The sequence below is a fragment of the Ornithorhynchus anatinus genome, chromosome 5 (genome assembly GCF_004115215.2).
Source record: "Ornithorhynchus anatinus isolate Pmale09 chromosome 5, mOrnAna1.pri.v4, whole genome shotgun sequence".
Taxonomy (NCBI): domain Eukaryota; kingdom Metazoa; phylum Chordata; class Mammalia; order Monotremata; family Ornithorhynchidae; genus Ornithorhynchus; species Ornithorhynchus anatinus.
This window is the reverse complement of record NC_041732.1, coordinates 103,381,983-103,402,307: the sequence shown is the minus strand read 5'-3', so window position 1 is coordinate 103,402,307 and position 20,325 is coordinate 103,381,983. Positions and strand designations below refer to the sequence as shown.

Sequence of the window (20,325 nt, the reverse complement as noted above, 5' to 3'; positions counted from 1 at the left end):
AATTCCTTTAAGCATTTGATATTCACCCCGCCCTCAGCCCCACAGCACTTACATCCAACTCTGTCATTTATTTTCATGCCAGCGCTTAGAACGGCGCTTGGCACGCGGCGTGGCTCAGTGGAAGAGCCCAGGCTTGGGAGTCAGAGGTCACGGGTTCTAATCCCAGCTCCGCCGCTTGCCAGCTGTGTGATTTGGGGCAAGTCTGTTCTCTTCTCTGGGCCTCAGTGACCTCATCTGTAAAATGGGGGTGAAAACTGTGAGCCCCCCGTGAGCCAACCTGATTACCTTGTATCCCCCCCAGCGCTTAGAACAGTGCTTTGCACATAGTAAGCGCTTAATTAGCACCCTTATTAAACGCTTGACACCATCATTATTACATCCTTCTCCCTCTCTAGAACTGTAAGCTCCTTGCGGGCAGGGAACATGTCTACCAACTCTGTTTTGTTTTCTGGTTTTTGTCAGGCGCTTACTATGTGCCAGGCACTGTACTAAGCGCTGGGGTAGATACAAGGTAATCAGGTTGGACACCGTCCCTGTCCCATGTGGGGCTCACAGTCTCCATCCCCCTTTTTCAGAGGACGTACCTGAGGCCCAGAGATGTGAAATGATTTGCCCAAGGTCACACTGCAGACAAGTGACGGAGCCGGGATTAGAACCCATGACCTTCTGACTCCCGGGCTCTAACCACTAAGCCACGCTGCTTCTCCTCAGGTTTCCATGGGGTGAAAAGCAAAATTTTAGTCTGCACAGTAGATGGTCAACTCCTAGAGGGCAGGGATCGTGTCTCCTAAAGCTCTATTGGACTCTCCCAGGTGCTCAATACAGTGCTCTGCACACAGGACACTGTCGCCTCTTTCAGGGCAGGGATCGTGCCTATCTTGTAATCATAAAAACAATGATGGCATTTGTTAAGCGCTTACTAGGTGCCAAGCACTGTTCTAAGCGCTGGGGTAGCTACGAGGTGATCAGGTTGTCTCTCGCGGGGCTCAGAGTCTCCATCCTCATGTAACAGTCGAGGTCCCCGAGGCCCAGCGAAGCGGCTCGCCCGAGGTCACGCAGCAGACCAGCGGCGGAGCCGGGATTCGAACCCATGACCCCGGACTCCCAGGCCCGGGCTCTCGCCACTGAGCCACGCCGCTTCGGACACATTCCCTGCCCCTAACGAGCTTCCAGTCTTTAGGAGCTTCAAGTCTAACTAGCCTGTGTTAGAGGGTGAATCTGGTCGGAAAAAACTCCCAAAATCCTGCTTATTTTCTAAGCCCAAGCTACTCCTTCATTCGTTCACATTTACCGAGCGCTTCCATACTCCTCGGGCAACCGCAAGGCCTAATGAATTCTTTCGTTCAGGAACAGCTGTCGGGAGGGGAGGGCAAAATGAGACTTTATTGGGAAGAATATCCAAAAAAAAAAAAAAAAAAAACCGACGAGGCAGACACACTTCGATGTGACGAATCCCATCCAACTGGCCGCGCCGGAAGGACGTCCGAATGCCGTCTTCGGAAAAGGCGGGGAGTTACGCTGGTCTTCGGCGGGGCGAGCTTATTTTCCGCAAACGTCTCATAAATTACAAGTCCATTTAAGTGTGAGAGGAGAGGGTCGGCGGGGCCCGTCCCCGATCCCCGGCCGGACGGGGATCCGCCGGGGCCGAGGCCCTCACGCGATGAAATCCAGAGGTCTGTTGAATCCTCCTTTTCTGTTCATGTACTGCCTGAAACGGGAGGAGAGGGGTCAGTGGTCGGAAGAGGAGCTGAGGTGATCTTCGGCAAGACAGAGACGACGGCTGGGAATATCTACCGATCCACCCATCGGTGGTATTTACTGAGCGCCGGCTGCGCGCGGGGCGCCGGACTAAGCCCCGGGCAGAGTAGGCTAGACGTCGGTAGACGTGCGTTAACCTAAACTGGCTTCAATCACCAAATCTGGGGTCCGGCTTGATCCCTTTCACGCCGAGAAGCAGCGTGGCCTAAAAGCAGCGTCGTTTAGTGGCAAGAGCCCGGGCTTGGGAGTCAGAGGTGGTGGGTTCTAATCCCGCCTCCGCCGCTTGTCAGCTGTGTGACTTTGGGCTAGTCACTTCCCTTCCCTGTGCCTCAGTTCCCTCATCTGGAAAATGGGGATGAAGACTGGGAGCCCCACGGGGGACCACCTGATCACCTTGTATCTACCCCAGCACACAGAACAGTGCTTCGCACATAGTAAGCACTTCACCAATACCATTATTATTATTAATAGATGGAGCCCGGGCCTGGGAGTCAGAAGAACCTGGGTTCTACTCCCGGCTCCGCCACTTGTCTGCTTTGTGACCTTGGGCAGGTCACTTCACTTCTCTGGGCCTCAGTTCCCTCATCTGGAAAATGGGGATTGAGACTGTGAGCCCCACATGGGACAGGGCCTTTGTCCACCCCAGTTTGCCTGTATCCCCCCCCCCCCCCCGTGCTTAGAACAGTGTCTGGCACATCGCAGGTACTGAACCGATACCGTAATTATTAATGATTATTATTTTTGTGTCCATTAACCGCCGACTCTGCCATAGCACTGGATGAGACGCTGGGGATATTTAGATCCGCGGGTAACAATTAGATGGCGGTGCTTGGGGAGGGGGTGGGCAATGGATGCAGGAGGAAACAAGCAGGGACAAAAACACAAAAACAACAACGAAGATCGAGAAGCAGCGTGGCTCAGTGGAGAAGAGCCCGGGCTTGGGAGTCAGAGGTCATGGGTTCAAATCCTGGCTCTGCCACCTATCAGCTGCGTGACTGTGGGCAAGTCACTTCACTGTGCCTCTGTTACCTCATCTGTAAAATGGGGATGAAGACGGAGAGCCTCACGAGGGACAACCTGATTACCCAGTATCTCCCCCAACGTTTAGAGCAGTGCTCTGCACATCGTAAGCACTTAAATACGAACAGTATTATTATCATCACAAGCAGCAGCAGCAGCGAGGCCTAGTGGCGAGAGCCTGGGCCTGGGAGTCAGAAGACCTGGGTTCTAATCCAGGCTCTGCCTCTTGTCTTTTGCGTCACTTCGGGTAAGTCGCTTCACTTGCCTGGGCCTCAGTGACCTCATCTGTAAAATGGGAATTGAGACTGTGAGCCCCACAGGGGACAGAGACTGCGTCCAACTTGATTTCCTTGTATCTACCAAAGTGCTTAGAACACTGCCTGGCACGTAGTAAACATTCAAGAATTTTCTTTTCAGATGCCATCAAGTCGTTTCCGATTCATAGAGGCTTTATGGAATTTTCCAGAGTTTTCTTGGGTAAAAATACAGAGGTGGATTATTAAACCCGTCGACTAGACTGTAAGCCCGTCAAAGGGCAGGGACTGTCTCTGTCTGTTGCCGATTTGTACTTTCCAAGCGCTTAATACAGTGCTCTGCACATAGTAAGCGCTCAATAAATACTATTGAATGAACGAATGAATAATAATAATGATGATGGTATCTGTTCAGCGCTTATTACGTGCCAAGCACTGTTCTAGGGCCTGGGATAGATACAAGGTGATCAGTTTGTCCCACGTGGGGCTCACCGTCTTAATCTCCATTTGACAGATGAGGTCATTGAGGCCCAGAGAAGTGAAGTGACTTGCCCACAGTCACACAGCTGACGGGTGGCGGAGTCCGAATTAGAACCCGCGACCTCTGACTCCCAAGCACTGAGCCACGCTGCTTCTCCATTTACCGTTGCCTTCTTCTCCACAGTAAGGGCTTAAGTCTCTGCTGTTGTCTTTGATCAATATTTGGGACTCTCGCTTATCCGCTTTTCCACGCGTCTTTTCCACGCGGCTGCCGCCCGGCACAGGTGAATCCACTCTGACGCTTCGGCTTAGACTTTTCCATTACAGGTAATCCCGATCGGGGAATCTCTCTCAAAGGCACGGCTCTAAGCTTCATTAGCGGACGCGCGCTCTCCCGCCACGAGAACCCTTCGATTCATAGGAGAGGCTTAGGAAATACTATTTGAAAAAAATGAAATAAAATTGGGCGTCCTGGCTTGTATTAAGGACTTGTCAGATCTATCCAAGAGCTTAGTCCAGTGCTCTGCACACAATAAGTACTCAATAAATACGATCGAATGAATGAATCTCTACTCTGCCGAGACTTTAAGTTCACTGTGGGCAGGAAATGTGTCTGTTCTGTCGCACTCTCCCAAGGGCTTAGTACAGCGTTCTGCACATGATAATAATAATGTTGGCATTTGTTAAGCGCTTACTATGTGCCGAGCGCTGTTCTAAGCGCTGGGGTAGACACAGGGGAACCAGGTCGTCCCACGTGGGGCTCACGGTCTTAATCCCCATTTTACAGATGAGGTAACCGAGGCACAGAGAAGTCAAGTGACTTGCCCACAGTCACACAGCTGACAGGTGGCAGATCCAGGATTCGAACCCATGACTTCGGACTCCAAAGCCCGGGCTCTTCCCACTGAGCCACGTAAGCGCTTAATAAATACGACTGATTACAGCCTGGAAAGGGTGCTCTGCCCTATCTGAACTGGCGAATCCACTCCAGGGAGGCCCTGAGTTTCTCTGCCGCTCCACTCATCGATGGGATTTACTGAGCTCTGCTGTGTGCAGAGCACTGGACTAAGCGTTCCTACCTACGAGAAGCAGTATGGCCTAGTGGTTAGAGCACGGGCCTGGAGGTCAGGGGTTCTGACAGCCGGTAAGACCTTGGGCAAGTCACTTCACCGGGCCTCCGTTCCCTCATCTGTAAAGTGGGGATGGAGACTGTGGGACAGGGACATTGTGTCCAACCCGATTTGCCTGTCCACTTCAGCACTTAGTGCTTGGCACATAGTAAGCGCTCACTTGTCAGCTGTGTGACTGTGGGCAAGTCACTTCACTTCTCTGTGCCTCAGTTCCCTCATCTGTAAAATGGGGATTAACTGTGAGCCTCACGTGGGACGACCTGATGACCCTGTATCTTCCCCAGCGCTTAGAACAGTGCTCGGCACATAGTAAGCGCTTAACAAATACCAACATTATTATCTACTCACTCGATTGTAATTGTCTGTGGCGTTAGAGGAGGGAGGGCGTTCCGGAGGCAGGACGATCAGGGGTTTAAAGCTGATGGTGAGGAATTTGTCTCATTCAATCGTATTTGAGCGCGTACTGTGTGCAGAGCACTGTACTAAGCACCCAGGAGAGTTACGGATATGACAATAAACAGACGCAGGCCCTGCCCAGAGCGAGCTGACAGTCTAGATGAGATGTTTTACGAGATGTTCTTCCCCTCGACTCTATTTATCGCCATTGTTCTCGTCTGTCCGTCTCCCCCGATTAGACCGTAAGCCCGTCAAACGGCAGGGACTGTCTCTATCTGTTGCCTACTTGTTCATTCCAAGCGCTTAGTACAGTGCTCTGCACATAGTAAGCGCTCAATAAATACTATTGAATGAATGAATGAATAGATGAGGAAGTGGCCGGGCAACCCCTGGAGCTTCCCGAGGAGCGGGGAAACGGGGCCTGAACGTTGCTGTAGAAAAATGACGCGGGCAGTAGAGTGAAGTACGGACTGGAGTGGGGAGAGACGGGAGGCCGGGAGGTCAGCGAGGAGGAGACTGATGCAGTCAAGCGCTTAGTACAGTGCTCTGCACATAAGCGCTCAATAAATACTATTGAATGAACGAATTCAGGCAGCTGATACGGTAATCCAGGTGGGATAGGAGAAGTGACTGGATTCAAGTGATAGCAGTTTGGATGGACAGGAAAGGGAAGATTTTGGCCATCTAGTGAAGGCGGAACTGACACGATTTAGTGAAGGACTATGTGGGTTGAATGAGAGTGGAGTCGGGAAAACCCCAAGGTTAGGGCTTGGGAGACAGGAAGGATGGTGGTGCCGTCTACAGTGATGGGAAAGTCAGGGGGAGGGGAGGGTTTGGGTGGAAAGATAAGTCCCGTTTTAGACGTATTAAGTTTGAGGCGACGAGAGGACATCTACGTACAGGTGTCTTGAAAGCAGGAGGCGACGGGAGACTGGAGAGAGGGAGAGAGATCAGGGCTGGAGATGGAGATTTGGGAATCGTCCGCACAGAGGTGGGAGTTGAAGCCATAGGAGTGACTGAGTTCTGCAAGGGAGTGGGTGTAGATGGAGAAGAAAAGGGGACCCAGAAGTGAACTCTGAGGGATCCCCCCCCCCCCAAGTTAGGGGGTGGGAGGCAGAGGAGGAGCCCGCCAAGGAGGCCAGAGAGCTAGGAGGAGACCCGGGAGAGGACAGCGACAGTGAAGGCGAGGTTGGATAACGCTTTCAGGAGAAGGAAGTGGTCATGTCATGTCCTTGCGGTGACCTGGACACATCAGCCCGCTCCTCAAAAAGCTCCAGCGGTGGCCCATCCGCCTCAGCGTCAAACAAAAACTAGTGGCCACTGGCTTTGAAGTCGTCCATCACTTTGCCCCCTCCTACATTCATTCAATAGTATTTATTTATTCATTCAATAGTATTTATTGAGCGCTTACTATGTGCAGAGCACCGTACTAAGCGCTTGGAATGAACAAGTCGGCAACAGATAGAGACGGTCCCTGCCGTCTGACGGGCTTACGGTCTGATCGGGGGAGACGGACGGACGAGAACGATGGCGATAGATAGAGTCGAGGGGAAGAACGTCTCATGAGAACAATGGCAAATAAACAGAATCGAGGCGATGTACATTTCATTAACAAAATAAATAGGGAAATGGAAATATATACAGTCGAGCGGACGAGTACGGTGCCGAGGGGATGGGAAGGGAGAGGGGGAGGAGCGGAGGGAAAGGGGGCAAAGAGGGTTTAGCTGCAGAGAGGTGAAGGGGGGGGCGGTAGAGGGAGTAGAGGGAGAAGAGGAGCTCAGTCTGGGAAGGCCTCTCGGAGGAGGTGAGTTTTAAGTAGGGTTTCGAAGAGGGGAAGAGAATCAGTTTGGCGGAGGCGAGGAGGGAGGGAGGACGCGGCCCGGGGGGTCGACGGCGGGACGGGCGAGACCGAGGGACGGCGAGGAGGCGGGGGGCGGAGGAGCGGAGCGTGCGGGGTGGGCGGTGGAAAGAGAGAAGGGAGGAGAGGTGGGAAGGGGCGAGGGGATGGAGAGCCTCGAAGCATCACCTGCCTTCTCTCTTGCTCCAACCCAGCCCGCACACTCCGCTCCTCTGCTGCAGCTAACATTCTCCCTGGGCCTCCAGCTCACCTGTCTCGCCGCCGACCCCTCACCCATGTCCCGCCACTGGCCTGGAACACCCGCCCTCCTCAAATCAGACAACCACTCTCCCCCACTTCAAAGCTTTACTGAAGGCCAATCTCCTCTAAGAGGCCTCCCCGGACTAAGCCCCCCTTTTCCCCATCTCCCACCCTCTTTTGCGTCACCAGACTTGCTCTCTTTGCCCTTCCCCTATTCCCAGCCCCACACCACCTATGTCCCTATCTCTCATTTGATTTATTTGTACTGTCTGTCTCCACCACTCTCGATTGTAAACCCGTTGAGGGCGGGGAATGCGACTATTTTCACTATATTGTCCTCTCCCAAGCGCTCAGTACAGTGCTCTGCACACAGTAAGGCTCAATAAATACGACCGAATGAATGAAGCGGTCGACAGTGTTCTAGGCAGCTGAGAGGTGGAGGAGGATTAGGATGGAGTAGAGGCCGTTGGATTTGGCGCGAAGGAGGTCGCTGAGCAAATTTACTGCTGTTTGAATCGAGGTCCACATAATGACCCGTGCTCTTCGATCACGTGGGAAGTCAGGATGCTCTATCGACTGTAAATAAAGAAACTCGGATTGCTGGAAGTTAAGCGGGCCTTAACCAGTAGTGGGAAATCAGATCGTCAACCACCACTGCCTGCCAGTGCTAGAAGCAGCGCTCGTAGGAAGAAATTTGAATCTGACATTCCCTTCTGAACACAACGGAGAGTCTGCGAAGTTTTTTTTCCCTATTATTCATGCCCCCCTTTCCATCTAGACTGTCAGGTCCTTGTGGGCAGGCAATGTGACTGCCAACTCTGTTGTTTCCTCCTCTCCCAGGCGCTCAGTACAGTGCTCTGCACAGAGTAAGCACTCAGATATCACAGGTGATGATGATGGTGGTTAAGTGCTTACTGTGTGTCAGGCACTGAACGCAGCTAATCAGGTGGTCATAACAATAACGACAATGGCATCTGTTAAGTGCTTACTATGTGCCAAACACTGTTCTAAGCACTGGGGTAGAACAGATTGTCCCACGAGGGGCTCACGGGCTTCAACCCCATTTTCCAGATGAGGTCACTGAGGTCTAGAGAAATGAAGTGATTTGCCCAAAGTCCCACAGCTGACAAGTGGCTGAGCTGGGATCAGAACCCAAGACCTCTGACGCCCAAGCCCGGCCTCTTTCCACTGAGCCACGCTGCTTGTCTCTTGCAGGTTGGACACAGTCCCTGTCCCACATGGGGCTCACAGCCTTAATCTCTATTTTACAGATGAGGTAAATGAGGCATAGAGAAGTAAAGTGACTTAGAATAATTATAATAATTATGGTACTTGTTAATAATAATAATAATAATAATAATAATGACATTTGTTAAGCACTTACTGTTTGCAAAGTACTGTTCTAAGCACTGGGAGGGATACAAGGTGATCAGGTTGTCCCACGAGGGAATCGCAATCTTAATGCCCATTTTACAGATGAGGTAACTGAGGCCCAGAGAAGAAGAATAATAATAACAATAATGATGCTGGTATTTAAGCGCTTACCCTGTGCAGAGCACTGTTCTAAGCCCTGGGGTAGATACAGTGTAATCAGGTTGTCCCACATTAGGGTCACAGTCTTCATCCCCACTTTACAGATGAGGTAACTGAAGCCCAGAGAAGTCAAGTGACTTGCCCAAAGTCACAAAGCTGACAAGCGGCGGAGCCGGGATTTGAACCCTTGATCTCTGACTCCCCAGACTGTGCTCTTTCCACTAAGCCACGTTGCTTCTCTATGTGCCAAGCATTGTTCTACGCACTAGGATAGAAACAAGTTCATCATGTTGGACACAGTCCCCGTCCCACCTGGGGCTCCAAGTCTTCATCCCCTTTTCCAGATGAGGGAACCGAGGCACAGAGAAGTGAAGCGACTTGCCCAAGGTCCCACAGCAGCCAAGGGGCGGAGCCGGGATTAGAACCCAGGTCCTTCTGACCCCCAGGCCCGGGGTCTGTCCGTTAGGCCGTGCTGCTTCTCAAAAGCAAAAGGATCGTGCTGCTTTTCCAAAGGATCACCAGCCCCAACAACGATAATAATAATAATACTGGTATTTGTTAAGCACTTTCCATGTGCCAGGCACTATACTAAGCGCACAGCTGCCATTTTAAGCGTTCAGTCTGGGGTTCTGTGCCGTGGCTGGTGAGGGGGACGGGAGGGGAAATAGACCTACCTGTATTTCCTCTTCTGAGACACGTTGATAGCGTAGGCGTTCACTGAGCCGCCCACTTTTTTCCCCTGGAATACAGAACAAGACGAGAGTTGGATGCTGACTCGAAAATCCTCATCGATATCATCGTGGTATCTGTTTAACCCTTCCTATGCGCTACCAAATAATCACGGTACTTGTTAAGTGCTTACTACGTGCCAGGCACTGTACTGAGCGTTGGGGTGGCTGCAAGCAAATCGGGTTGGACACAGTCCCTGTCCCACGTGGGACTCGCAGTCTTCGTCCCCATTTTACAGATGAGGGAACGGAAGTCGAGAAAAGTGAAGTGAATTGCCCACGGGCACACGGCAGATAAGGGGCAGAGCTGGGATTAGAACCCATGACCTTGTGACTGCCAGTCTGGGCCACGCTGCTTCTCACGGCTACCCCGGAGCTCAACCCGCTGCTTAGTGGACTCCGAGAGGCCTTCCCCGATGAATCCCTTTCTTCCCCTGCCGGTTTTCCCTTCTGCCTCATCTGTGCGCTTGGATCCGTGACCCCTGGACATCTGATATCCGCCCCGACCCCACAGCACTCATGTACGCTTCTTTAAATTATCTATTATAAGTGACTTATCGACTCAGACGGATGATCGTCTCCCCCTCTGGACCGTAAGCTCGCTTGGGGCAGGGGAGGGGGATGCCAATTCTCTCGTATGGGACTCTCGCAAGCGCTTAGAACAGCGCTCTGCGTAAAGGAAGCGCTCCACAAATACCATTAGGAGAAGCAGCAAGGCGTAGTGGATGGAGCACGGTGCTCTATCCGCTAGACCAGGCTGAAGGCAGGCAGTAAACAGCATGGCCTAGTGGGAAGCAGTGTGGCTTAATGTTTAGAGCCCCGGCCTGGGCGTCAGAAGGACCTGGCTTCTCATGCCATCCCCACCACTAGTCCGCTGGGTGACCTCGGGCCAGTCACTTCTCTGGGCTTCAGCTCTCCCAGCTGTAAAACGGCGATGAAGACGGTGAGCTCCGTGTGGGGACAGGAACTGTGTTCCATTCCCTCCGCCTGTGTCGACCCCAGTGCTTAGTACGGCGCCTGGCGCATAGGAAGCGCTTCACAAATACCATTCAAAAAAAAAAAATTAAACCCAGGGTGACCCGTCAGGCTGGGGTATCCACGGCAGGCCGGGCCCGGCAGGAGAGAGGACCCCAGCAAGTCTGTGCTTCTTCCCATTTTTTGCCCTACGTAAACTACATCAACCCGGCCCTCTTTCCAAATCGCCCTAAAGGGAGCGAGACAAAGTCCGGGACAGGGTCTTCCGACGGCTTTGGTTTCCCCAGGCTACGTTTCTCCGATTTACGTCGCTCCACGTTCACCCGATGTGCACGTGTTTAAAAATCCAAACCACTTTCTAGGGGAAATTTTTAAAAAGACACCCATAGTAGGGGTCGGAATGGCCGAGTGATCCAGGTGAAACTTTCCCCGGTCGGGGCTCCTGGTCTCCGAATGGAGGCATTGGTCTGTATCTCACTGCTGGTGCTTCTAAGAGAAGCAGTGTGGTCTAGTGGATAGAGCCTGGGTGCTCATCCCGCCTCTGCCACTCATCTGCTGGGTGGCCTTGGACAAGTCACTTTACTTCCCTGGGCCTCAGTTCCCTCATCTGTAAAATGGAGGTTAAGACTGGGAGCCCCACGGGGGACAATAATGTTAGTATTTGTTAAGCGCTTACTATGTGCCAAGCACTGTTCTAAGCGCTGGGGTAGACACAGGGTCATCAGGCTGTCCCACGTGGGGCTCACAGTCTTAATCCCCATTTTACAGATGAGGTAACTGAGGCACCGAGAAGTGAAGTGACTTGCCCAAAGTCACATAGCTGCCAAGTGGCCGAGCGGGCATTCGAACCCATGACCTCTGACTCCAAAGCCCGTGCTCTTTCCACAGAGCCAAACTGCTTCTCTAAAGGACAAGGACCGTGTCCAACCTGATTTGCCGGTATTCACCCCCTGTGCTTAGTACCGTGCCTGGTACATAGTAAGCGCTTAAATACCATAATTATTATTATTCTTGTTCTGAGCCGGCAGACTTGCCAGGGTTCGGGCAATCTGTTTTTTTATTTATGATATTTAAACAGTTACAGTGAGAGAGACACTGTTCTAAGAACTGGGACAGATGCAAAATAATCAGGTGGGACACGGTCCCCGTCCCACTTGGGGCTCACCGTCTTCACCCCCATTTTAAAGATGAGGGAACTGAGGCACCGAGAAGTGACTTGCCCAACCTCACCCGGCAGACAAGTACACGAGCCAGGATTAGAACCCAGGTCCTTCCGCCACCCAGGGCCATGCTCTATCCACTAGACCACGTTGCTTCTCTGGTTTAAAAATAAAAAAATCTCCCCTTTACATCGCTCCTGAGCAATTGCTGAACTGCACCTGCCAAAACTGACTTTAAACGGAGGACCTGGGTTGGGTTTTTGTGTTATTTCAATGGCATTTGTTAAGCGCTTACTATGTAACAAGCACTGTACTAAGCACTGGGTAGATACAAGCTAATCAGGTCCCACATGGGGGCTCATCATCAAGGGAAGAGGGACAACAGGTATTGAATCCCTGTTCTGCAGAGGAGGGAATCGAGGCCCAGAGAAGCGAAGTGATTCGCCCAAAGCCACCCAGCAGACAAGTTGGCGGAGCCGGGATCAGACCCAGGTCCTCTGACTCCGGGCCTGGGCTCTTTCTACTAGGCCACACTGCTTCTCTAAATCGACCTGTTTGGAAGAAACATTAATGCGGGGAAATAAAACAATCCCCTAAACACATAATTATGATAATAACCAACAAAAATAATACTACTTGTGGTATTTGTTAAGCGTTTACTATTTGTGCTTCAAGTGCTTAATAAAGTGCTCTGCACCACTAAGTACTCGAGAAATATCGTTGCTCATTATATGTCAAGAACTGCACTAAGGACTAGGGAACATCGAAGATAATCAGGTTGGTCACACAGGTATTTAGCCCCCATTTCACAGAAGAGGAGACTGAGGCACAGAGAAATGACTTGCTCAAGGTCATCCAGCAGGCAAGTGGCATAGCTCTACAAGTTTTTATTTTCGAATGGTATTTGTTAAGCACTTCCTATGCTCCAGGACACTTTACTAAACGCTGGGGTGGACACAAGTTAATCAGGTTGGACACAGTCCCCGTCCCACAAGGGGGTCACCCCATCCTGCAGATGAAGGAACTGAGGCAAGGAGAAGTGACTTGTCCAAGGTCCCTCTGTAGACCGGTAGCAGGGGGTCAAGATTAGAACCCAGGTCCTTCCGATTCCCACACCCAGGTTCTATGCATTAAGTCACCCTGCTTCTTGTTTGTCAATACCTTCCACACTCAGATACATGAAAAACACACTATGTCCCTTTTGATCCAAAGAGGTTCATCCTCTAATAATAATAATAATGATGGTATTTGTTAAGCGCTTCCTATGTGCCAGGCACTGTTCTAAGCACTGGGGTAGATTCAAGATAGTCGGGTTGGACACAGTCCCTGCCCCACATGGGGCTCCCAGTCTTAATCCCCATTTTACAGATGAGGGAAATGAGGCCCAGTGAAGTGACTTGCCCAAGGTCACACGGCAAACAAGTGGTGGAGGCAGGATTAGAACCCATGACCTTCTGACTCCCAGGCCCGGGCTCTACCCAGTAGGCCGTGCTGCTTCCCTTCTCTATACTGTAAACTCATTGAGGGCAGGGATGTGTCCGTTTTATTGTTACACTGTACTCTCCCAAGTGCTTAGTACAGTGCTCTGCACACAGTGAGCGCTCAATAAATACGACCGAATGAACACATCAGAGCCAAAGCACCACGCTGGAGGGTGGCACATCCACCTTACTTCTGCAAACCCCGGGATTAATTCTGGGTATATTCTCTGCACCCACAGCCCCTTCTCAGGAGACCCCATAGATAATAATCGGCTCCTCCCCCTCCTCTGGCTGTGCTCACGCTCATCCACACGCTCAGCCGACTAGAGGCCGAGGACGTCAGGAGACTTTAGAACGAAGGTCAGAGGTAAGACGTCCAGGAACGGAATTTCTTTTTAGCAATACCACTCAAAAAAGGAAACCGAGGGGGGTTGGATGCCTTTGCAAAAGAAACGGAGGTGGTTTTATGTTTCTTGAAGATTGGAGTTCTTTGGGCAATGTGATATAAGCCTACTGCTTTATTTCTCTCTGGTTTGTCTGGTCTGCCTGTCTACTTGTCATTCATTCAATCAATAGTATTTACTGAGCGCTTACTATGGGCAGAGCACTGTACTAAGCGCTTGGAATGGACAATTCGGCAACAGATAGAGACATTCCCTGCCCAACGACGGGCTTACGGTCTAATCGGAGGAGACAGACGGCAGAGCGAAACAGAACGAAACAAAAACAAGACAACATTATCACGATAAATAGAATCGAGGGGATGTACACCTCATTAACAAAATAAACAGAGTAATAAATAATCTATACAAATGAGCACAGTGATGAGGGGGGGGGGGGGGAGGAGCAGAGGGAAAGGGGGCTTAGCTGAGGGGAGGTGAAGGGGGGAAAAGGGGAGGGAGCAGAGGGCGGAGGGGGAGCAGAGAGGGAGCAGAGGGAAAAAGGGAAGCTCAGTGTGGGAAGGCCTCCTGGAGGAGGTGAGCTCTCGGTAGGGCTTTGAAGAGGGGAAGAGAGTGAGTTTGGCGGAGGTGAGGGGGGAGGGCGTTCCGAGACAGCGGGAGGACGTGGGCCGGGGGGTCGACGGCGGGAGAGGCAAGAACGGGGGGCGGCGAGGAGGTGGGCGGCAGAGGAGCGGAGTGTGCGGGGTGGGCGGTGGAAAGGGAGAAGGGAGGAGATGTAGGAGGGGGCAAGGGGATGGACAGCCTCGAAGCCCAGAGTGAGAAGTTTTTGCTTCATGCAGAGGTTGATAGGCAACCCCTGGAGGTTTTTGAGGAGGGGAGTGACAGGCCCACGGCGTTTCTGCAGGAAGATAATCCGGGCAGCAGAATGAAGAATAGACTGGAGCGGGGAGAGGCAGGAGGAAGGGAGATCAGAGAGGAGGCTGACACAATAATCCAGCCAGGATATTATAAGAGCTTGTACCAGCACGGTAGCTGTTTGGATGGAGAGGAAAGGGCGGATCGTGGAGATACTGTGAAGGTGACACCGGCAGGCCTTGGTGACAGATTGGATTCGTGGGGGTGAACGAGAGAGCCGAGTCAAGGATGACACCAAGGTTGCGGGCTTGGGAGACGGGAAGGATGGTGGTGCCGTCCACAGTGATGGGGAAGTCAGGGTTTGGGAAGGAAGATAAAGAGCTCAGTTTTGGACACCGCTTTGTTGTCTGTCTCCCCCTTCTAGACTGGGAGCCTGTTGTTGGGTAGGGATTGCCTCTCTTACCAAATCGTACTTTCCTGGCACTTAGTACAGAGCTCTGCAGGCAGTAAGTGCTCAATAAATATGACTGAATGAATGAATGAAAGAAATCTCCAGTGTAAAGGGAACACATACGACTGTCAGCTCATTGTGGGCAGGGGATGTGTCTGTTTATCATTCTACTGTCCTCTCCCAAGAGTTTAGTCCGGTGCTCTGCATACAGTAGACGCCCAATAAATACAATCAAACTTAATGAACACTCTGCATGATAAAGGGAAATCTTCCCCCTGAAACACTTCTCTGTCCACTACCATCTGCTCTGAAGTTTTTTATTTTTTTTTAAAAAATGGTATCTGTTAAGCGCTTACTATGTGCCAGGCGCTGTACTAAGTGCTAGGGTAGATCCAAGTTAATCAGGTTGGATACCACCCGTGGCCCACGTGGGGTTCACAGTCTTCACCCCCATTTTACAAATGAGACAACTGAGGCCCAGAGACGTGAAGTGACTCGCCCAAGGTCACGGAGCAGACAAGTGGGGGAGGCGGGATTAGAACCCAGGTCAGGAGACATGAAACTGCCTATCGATAGGTGTTTTCACTCCCACACGGTTAGACAAACACCGCACTTACTTTAGTGGTGTCAAAAGAGGCAAATCCCATTAATTTCATCATTTCGATTTCTTCTTCGGTTTTGCCCTCCAGGTCTTCTTCTGCAAAAACCAAACCAAACCCTTCAGAGAGTGGGAAAAGAACACGGAAAAAAGGCGAAGGGACAAGAGGCCGCTGTTCCTTCCGCTACACGGAGGAGAAGCAGCAGAGTGTTAGCCTCAGCTTTTTTGGTTGTTGTTGTTGTTAAGCGCTTACTATGTGCCAGGCACTGTTCTGAGCAATGGGAGAGAGAGAGAGTAATCAGGTTGGATAACCAGGACCGTGTTGGGCTCACCATCTCAATCCCCATTTTATACAAGAGGCCCAGAGAATACTCATAATTATAATGATAATAATTACGGCCTTTGTTAAGTGCTTACTATGCGCCAGGCACTGTGCTAAGCGTTGGGGTAGGTACAAGCAAATCAGTTTTGGACACAGTCCCTGTCCCACGTGGGGCTCACAGTCTCAATCCCCATTTTCCAGATGAGGGAACTGAGGCGCGGAGAAGGAAAGTGACTTGCTCAAGGTGGCACAGCAGACAAGTGGATTAGAACCCAGATCCTTCTGACTCCCAGGCCCGGGATCTATCCACTAGGCTGCACCGTGTCCCAACGCTTAGTTCCCGGAGACTCCCATACTGGCCGATGCCCTCCATCCTCCCCGTGCCCGCAACCAGCCGGGTACCCGTAATCTGGCGCTCTTTGCCCTTCCCGTCCTTCGCGTCTTTCTTCTCGTCATCTCTTCTGTCTTTTGGGCGGGAAGGGGACGGGGACGAGGATCTGTGCCTTCTTGGAGACCTGGCGATGAGAAGGTGCCCGCCTCAGCCCGCGACAGAACGGAGGAGGAGCCCACCCCGGGGAGGACGGGCCGGACACGAGGACGAAGGGACGAAGGGACGGGGTCCTGGAGATCTGCTTGGGCCCTGAGGGGAAGCTGCTAGCTCCCTGTCCGCTCCCACACCCGCTCCCTGATGGGAACCCACCCGCTCTTCCTGACGGGAACCTGCCCACTCTCCCTCAGGGAAACCCATCTGCTCTCCCTCAGGGGAACCCGCCCGCTCTCCTTGAGGGAAACCCGCCCTGCTCTCCCTGAGGGGAACCCGCCCGCTCTCCCTTGAGGGGAACCCGCCCACTCTTCCTTGAGGGGACCCACCCGCTCTCCCTTGAGGAAAACCCGCCGCTCTTCCTGAGGGAAACTAGCTCTCTCTCTCGAGGGAAACCCATCCTCTTCCTGAGGAATCCCGCCCCTCTCCCTGAGAGAAACCCGCCCGCTCTCCCTGAGAGAACCCGCTCTCCCTGAGAGAAACCCACCCGCTCTCCCTTGAGAGAAACCCACCTGCTCTCCCTTGAGGGGAACCCACCCGCTCTCCCTGAGGGGAACCCACCCTGCTCTTCCTGAGGGAAACCCACCCTGCTCTTCCTGAGGGAAACCCACCCTGCTCTTCCTGAGGGAAACCCACCCGCTCCCCGAGGGAAACCCTCCGCTTATTCCTGAGGGGAACCGGCTCATTCCTGAAGGGGACCCACCCGCTCTCCCTGAGGGGAACCTGCTGGCTCCCTGTCCTCTCCCTGGGGGGGAACCTGCCCACTCTGCCCGAGGGAAACCCGCCCACTCTCCCTGAAGGGAAGCCACCCGCTCCCTGAGGGGAAGCTGCCGGCTCCCTGTCCGCTCCCCGGGGGGAACCCGCCCGCTCCCTGAGGGGAAGCCACTCGCTCTCCCTGCAGGGAACCCGGCCGCCAGCGACCGCCGGCCCCAGGGGCGGCGGGGGACGGGAGAACGCGTGCCCGCTGCCGCACTTTCCGCGGCTTTCTCCCTCCGCCGGGGGTGCCGCCGGCCCTGTGGCGGGGTGGGGAGGCGAGGAGGAGTCCACACCCTGTCCCCCTCGTGCCCATCCCCGTGCCCATCCCCGGTGCCATCCCCGGGATGGCGTCTGACCTGGAGCGCCTGCGGTGTGGGGAGCGGACCGGCTCCGTCTCCGGCTCTCTTTCCCGGGAGCGGGAGCGTTCTCGCCGCCGTCTCTCCCGGTCCCGGGACGTCGACCGTGACCTCCGGCGCTCTGCCATGGCACAACACGACACCGGGGGAGGAGATGTACGGGACGCCTGCCCGCCCGCCCATCGGCCCCGCACCTCCCCAGCCCCGACCCTCCATCTGATAATAATGTTGGTATTTAAGCGCTTACTATGTGCAGAGCACTGTTCGAAGCACTGGGGGAGATACGGGGTCATCAAGTTGTCCCATGTGGGGTGCACAGTCTTCACCCCCATTTTACGGATGAGGTAACAGGCACAGAGAATAATAATAATAATTATGTTGGTATTTGTTAAGTGCTTACTATGTGCCGAGCACTGTTCTAAGCGCTGGGGGAGATACAGGGTCATCAGGTTGTCCCACGTGGGGCTCTTCATCCCCATTTTACAGATGAAGGAACTGAGGCCCAGAGAAGTGAAGTGACTCGCCCACAGTCACACAGCTAAGTGGCAGAGCCGGGATTCGAACCCATGACCTCTGACTCCCAAGCCCCGGCTCTTTCCACTGAGCCACGCTGCTTCTCTGATCTTCTGGCTCGCTCCTTCTTCCCTCTCCTCCCTCCATACGCCGGCTCACACTCCTTGCTCCTCCCCACAAGCAGGCCTTCTCAAGCTCAACTCGCCCATTTTGAGCCCTTTCTTTATTAATAATAATAATAATAATGATAATTGCAGCGACGGAAGCACTATCAGCCAGGCACTGGGCAGGCCAAGGAGGCCAAAGGAGCTGGGTCTTCAGTCAGCCAATCGTATTCATAAAAATAATAATTATAATGATCAGTCAGTCGATCGTATTCATAATAATAATGATAGAGGTATTTGTTAAGCGCTTACTAGGTTGCTGGGCACTGTTCTAGAAATAGAATAGAAATTGATTCTATTTATTGCTATTGTTCTTGTCTGTCCGTCTCCCCGGATTAGACTGTAAGCCCGTCAAAGGGCAGGGACTGTTCTCTGTTTCCCATCTGTCCATTCCAAGCGCTTAGTACAGTGCTCTGCATATAGTAAGCGACCAGTAAAATACTATTGATTGAATGTTCCAAGCCGGGGGTGGATACCAGTAGATCAGGGTGGACAGAGGCCTGTCCCACGTTGGGCTCACAGTCTCCATCCCCATTTGACAGATGAGGTCACTGAGGCCCGGAGAAGTGCAATGACTTGCCCAAGGTCACACAGCAGACATGTGGCAGAGCTGGGATTAGAAAACAAATCTACTTGATTTGTTTTGCTGTCTCTCCCTTTTTTTGACTGCGAGCCCGCTGTTGGCGCACGGATGTCTCTATCTGTTGCCCAATTGTTCATTCCAAGCGCTTAGTCCAGTGCTCTTCACATAGTAAGCGCTCAATAAATATGACTGAATGAATGAACCCATGACTTTCTGACTCCCAGGCCCGTGCTCTATGCCATGCTGCTGCATTATTTATCAAACGCTTACAGTGGTGCTGAGCACTGGACTAAGCGTTTGGAGAGCACAACAGAACAAGAAACAGACACATTCCCTGCCGCAACTAGTTTACATTCCAGGGGACAGGGGTTCTAATCCCGGCTCCGCCGTCTGTCTCCCGTGTCACCCTGGGCAAGTCACTTCTCTTCTCTGGGCCTCAGTTCCCTCATCTGTCAAATGGGGATGAAGACTGGGAGCCTCAGGTGGGACAGGGACTGTGTCCGACCTGACCACTTGTCCGCTGTGTGACCTTGGGCAAGTCACTTCACTTCTCTGGGCCTCAGTGACCTCCTTTGTAAAATGGGGATTAAAAAATGTGAGCCCCACGTGGGACAACCTGATGACCCTGTATCTACCCCAGTGCTTGGAACAGTGCTCTGCACATAGTAAGCGCTTAACAAATACCATCATTACTACTATTATCTCCCCCAGCGCTTAGAACAGTGCGGTGCACCTAGTAAGCACTTAACAAATACCATCCTTATCATTATTATCTCCCCCAGCGCTTAGACCAGTGCTCTGCACCTAGTAAACGCTTAACAAACACCATCCTTATCATTATCATCTCCCCCTGCGCTTAGAACACTGCTCTGCACCTAGTAAGCGCTTAATATATACCATCCTTATTATTATTATCTCTCCCAGCGCTTAGAACAGTGCTCCGCACCTAGTAAGTGCTTAACAAATACCATCATTACTATTCTCTCCCCCAGCGCTTAGAGCAGTGCTGTGCACCTAGTAAGCGCTTAACAAACACCATCCTTATCATGATCCTCTCCCCCAGCGCTTAGAGCAGTGCTCTGCACCTAATAAGTGCTTAATACCATCATTATTATCATCTCCCCCAGCGCTCAGAGCAGTGCTCTGCACCTAGTAAGCGCTTAACAAATACCATCCTTACTATTCTCTCCCCCAGCGCTTAGAGCAGTGCTGTGCACCTAGTAAGCGCTTAACAAACACCATCCTTATCATGATCCTCTCCCCCAGCGCTTAGAGCAGTGCTCTGCACCTAATAAGTGCTTAATACCATCATTATCATCATCTCCCCCAGCGCTCAGAGCAGTGCTCTGCACCTAGTAAGCGCTTAACAAATACCATCCTGACTATGCTCTCCCCCAGCGCTTAGAGCAGTGCTGTGCACCTAGTAAGCGCTTAACAAACACCATCCTTATCATGATCCTCTCCCCCAGCGCTCAGAACAGTGCTGTGCACCTAGTAAGCGCTTAACAAATACCATCTTTATTATTATTACTAAGCGCAGCAGAGGTTCCCCGCGTCTCCAGCCCCCTTCCTGCGGGCCCCGGCACTGACCTCTCCGCGGGGACCGGCTCCGGCTCCGGCCCATCCTCCTCCTCCTCCTCCTTCTTCCTCCTCCTCTTCTTCCTCCACCCGGCCCCTAAACGCCGGGACACCGGAAGCGGAAGCGGCGAACTTCCGGTTAGGCCGCGTTCGCCCCTCTTTCCGGTCCGGCGGGCGAAGCGGCGGCGACTGCA

General features: G+C 52.5%; 1 protein-coding gene across 1 annotated transcript; it reads right to left on the bottom strand.

The window, feature by feature from the left end:
- Positions 1 to 1,363: 1,363 nt before the first annotated feature.
- SNRNP27 (small nuclear ribonucleoprotein U4/U6.U5 subunit 27) lies at positions 1,364 to 20,201 on the bottom strand. Its single transcript, XM_029065884.2, has 6 exons — positions 20,144 to 20,201; positions 17,294 to 17,414; positions 16,043 to 16,155; positions 15,338 to 15,417; positions 9,344 to 9,408; positions 1,364 to 1,708 (listed from the first exon to the last, which is right to left on the bottom strand). Exons 1-6 carry the CDS (start codon positions 20,175 to 20,177, stop codon positions 1,654 to 1,656), a joined length of 468 nt encoding a protein of 155 aa, XP_028921717.1. The 5' UTR covers positions 20,178 to 20,201; the 3' UTR covers positions 1,364 to 1,653.
- Between the last annotated feature and the right edge of the window lie 124 nt (positions 20,202 to 20,325).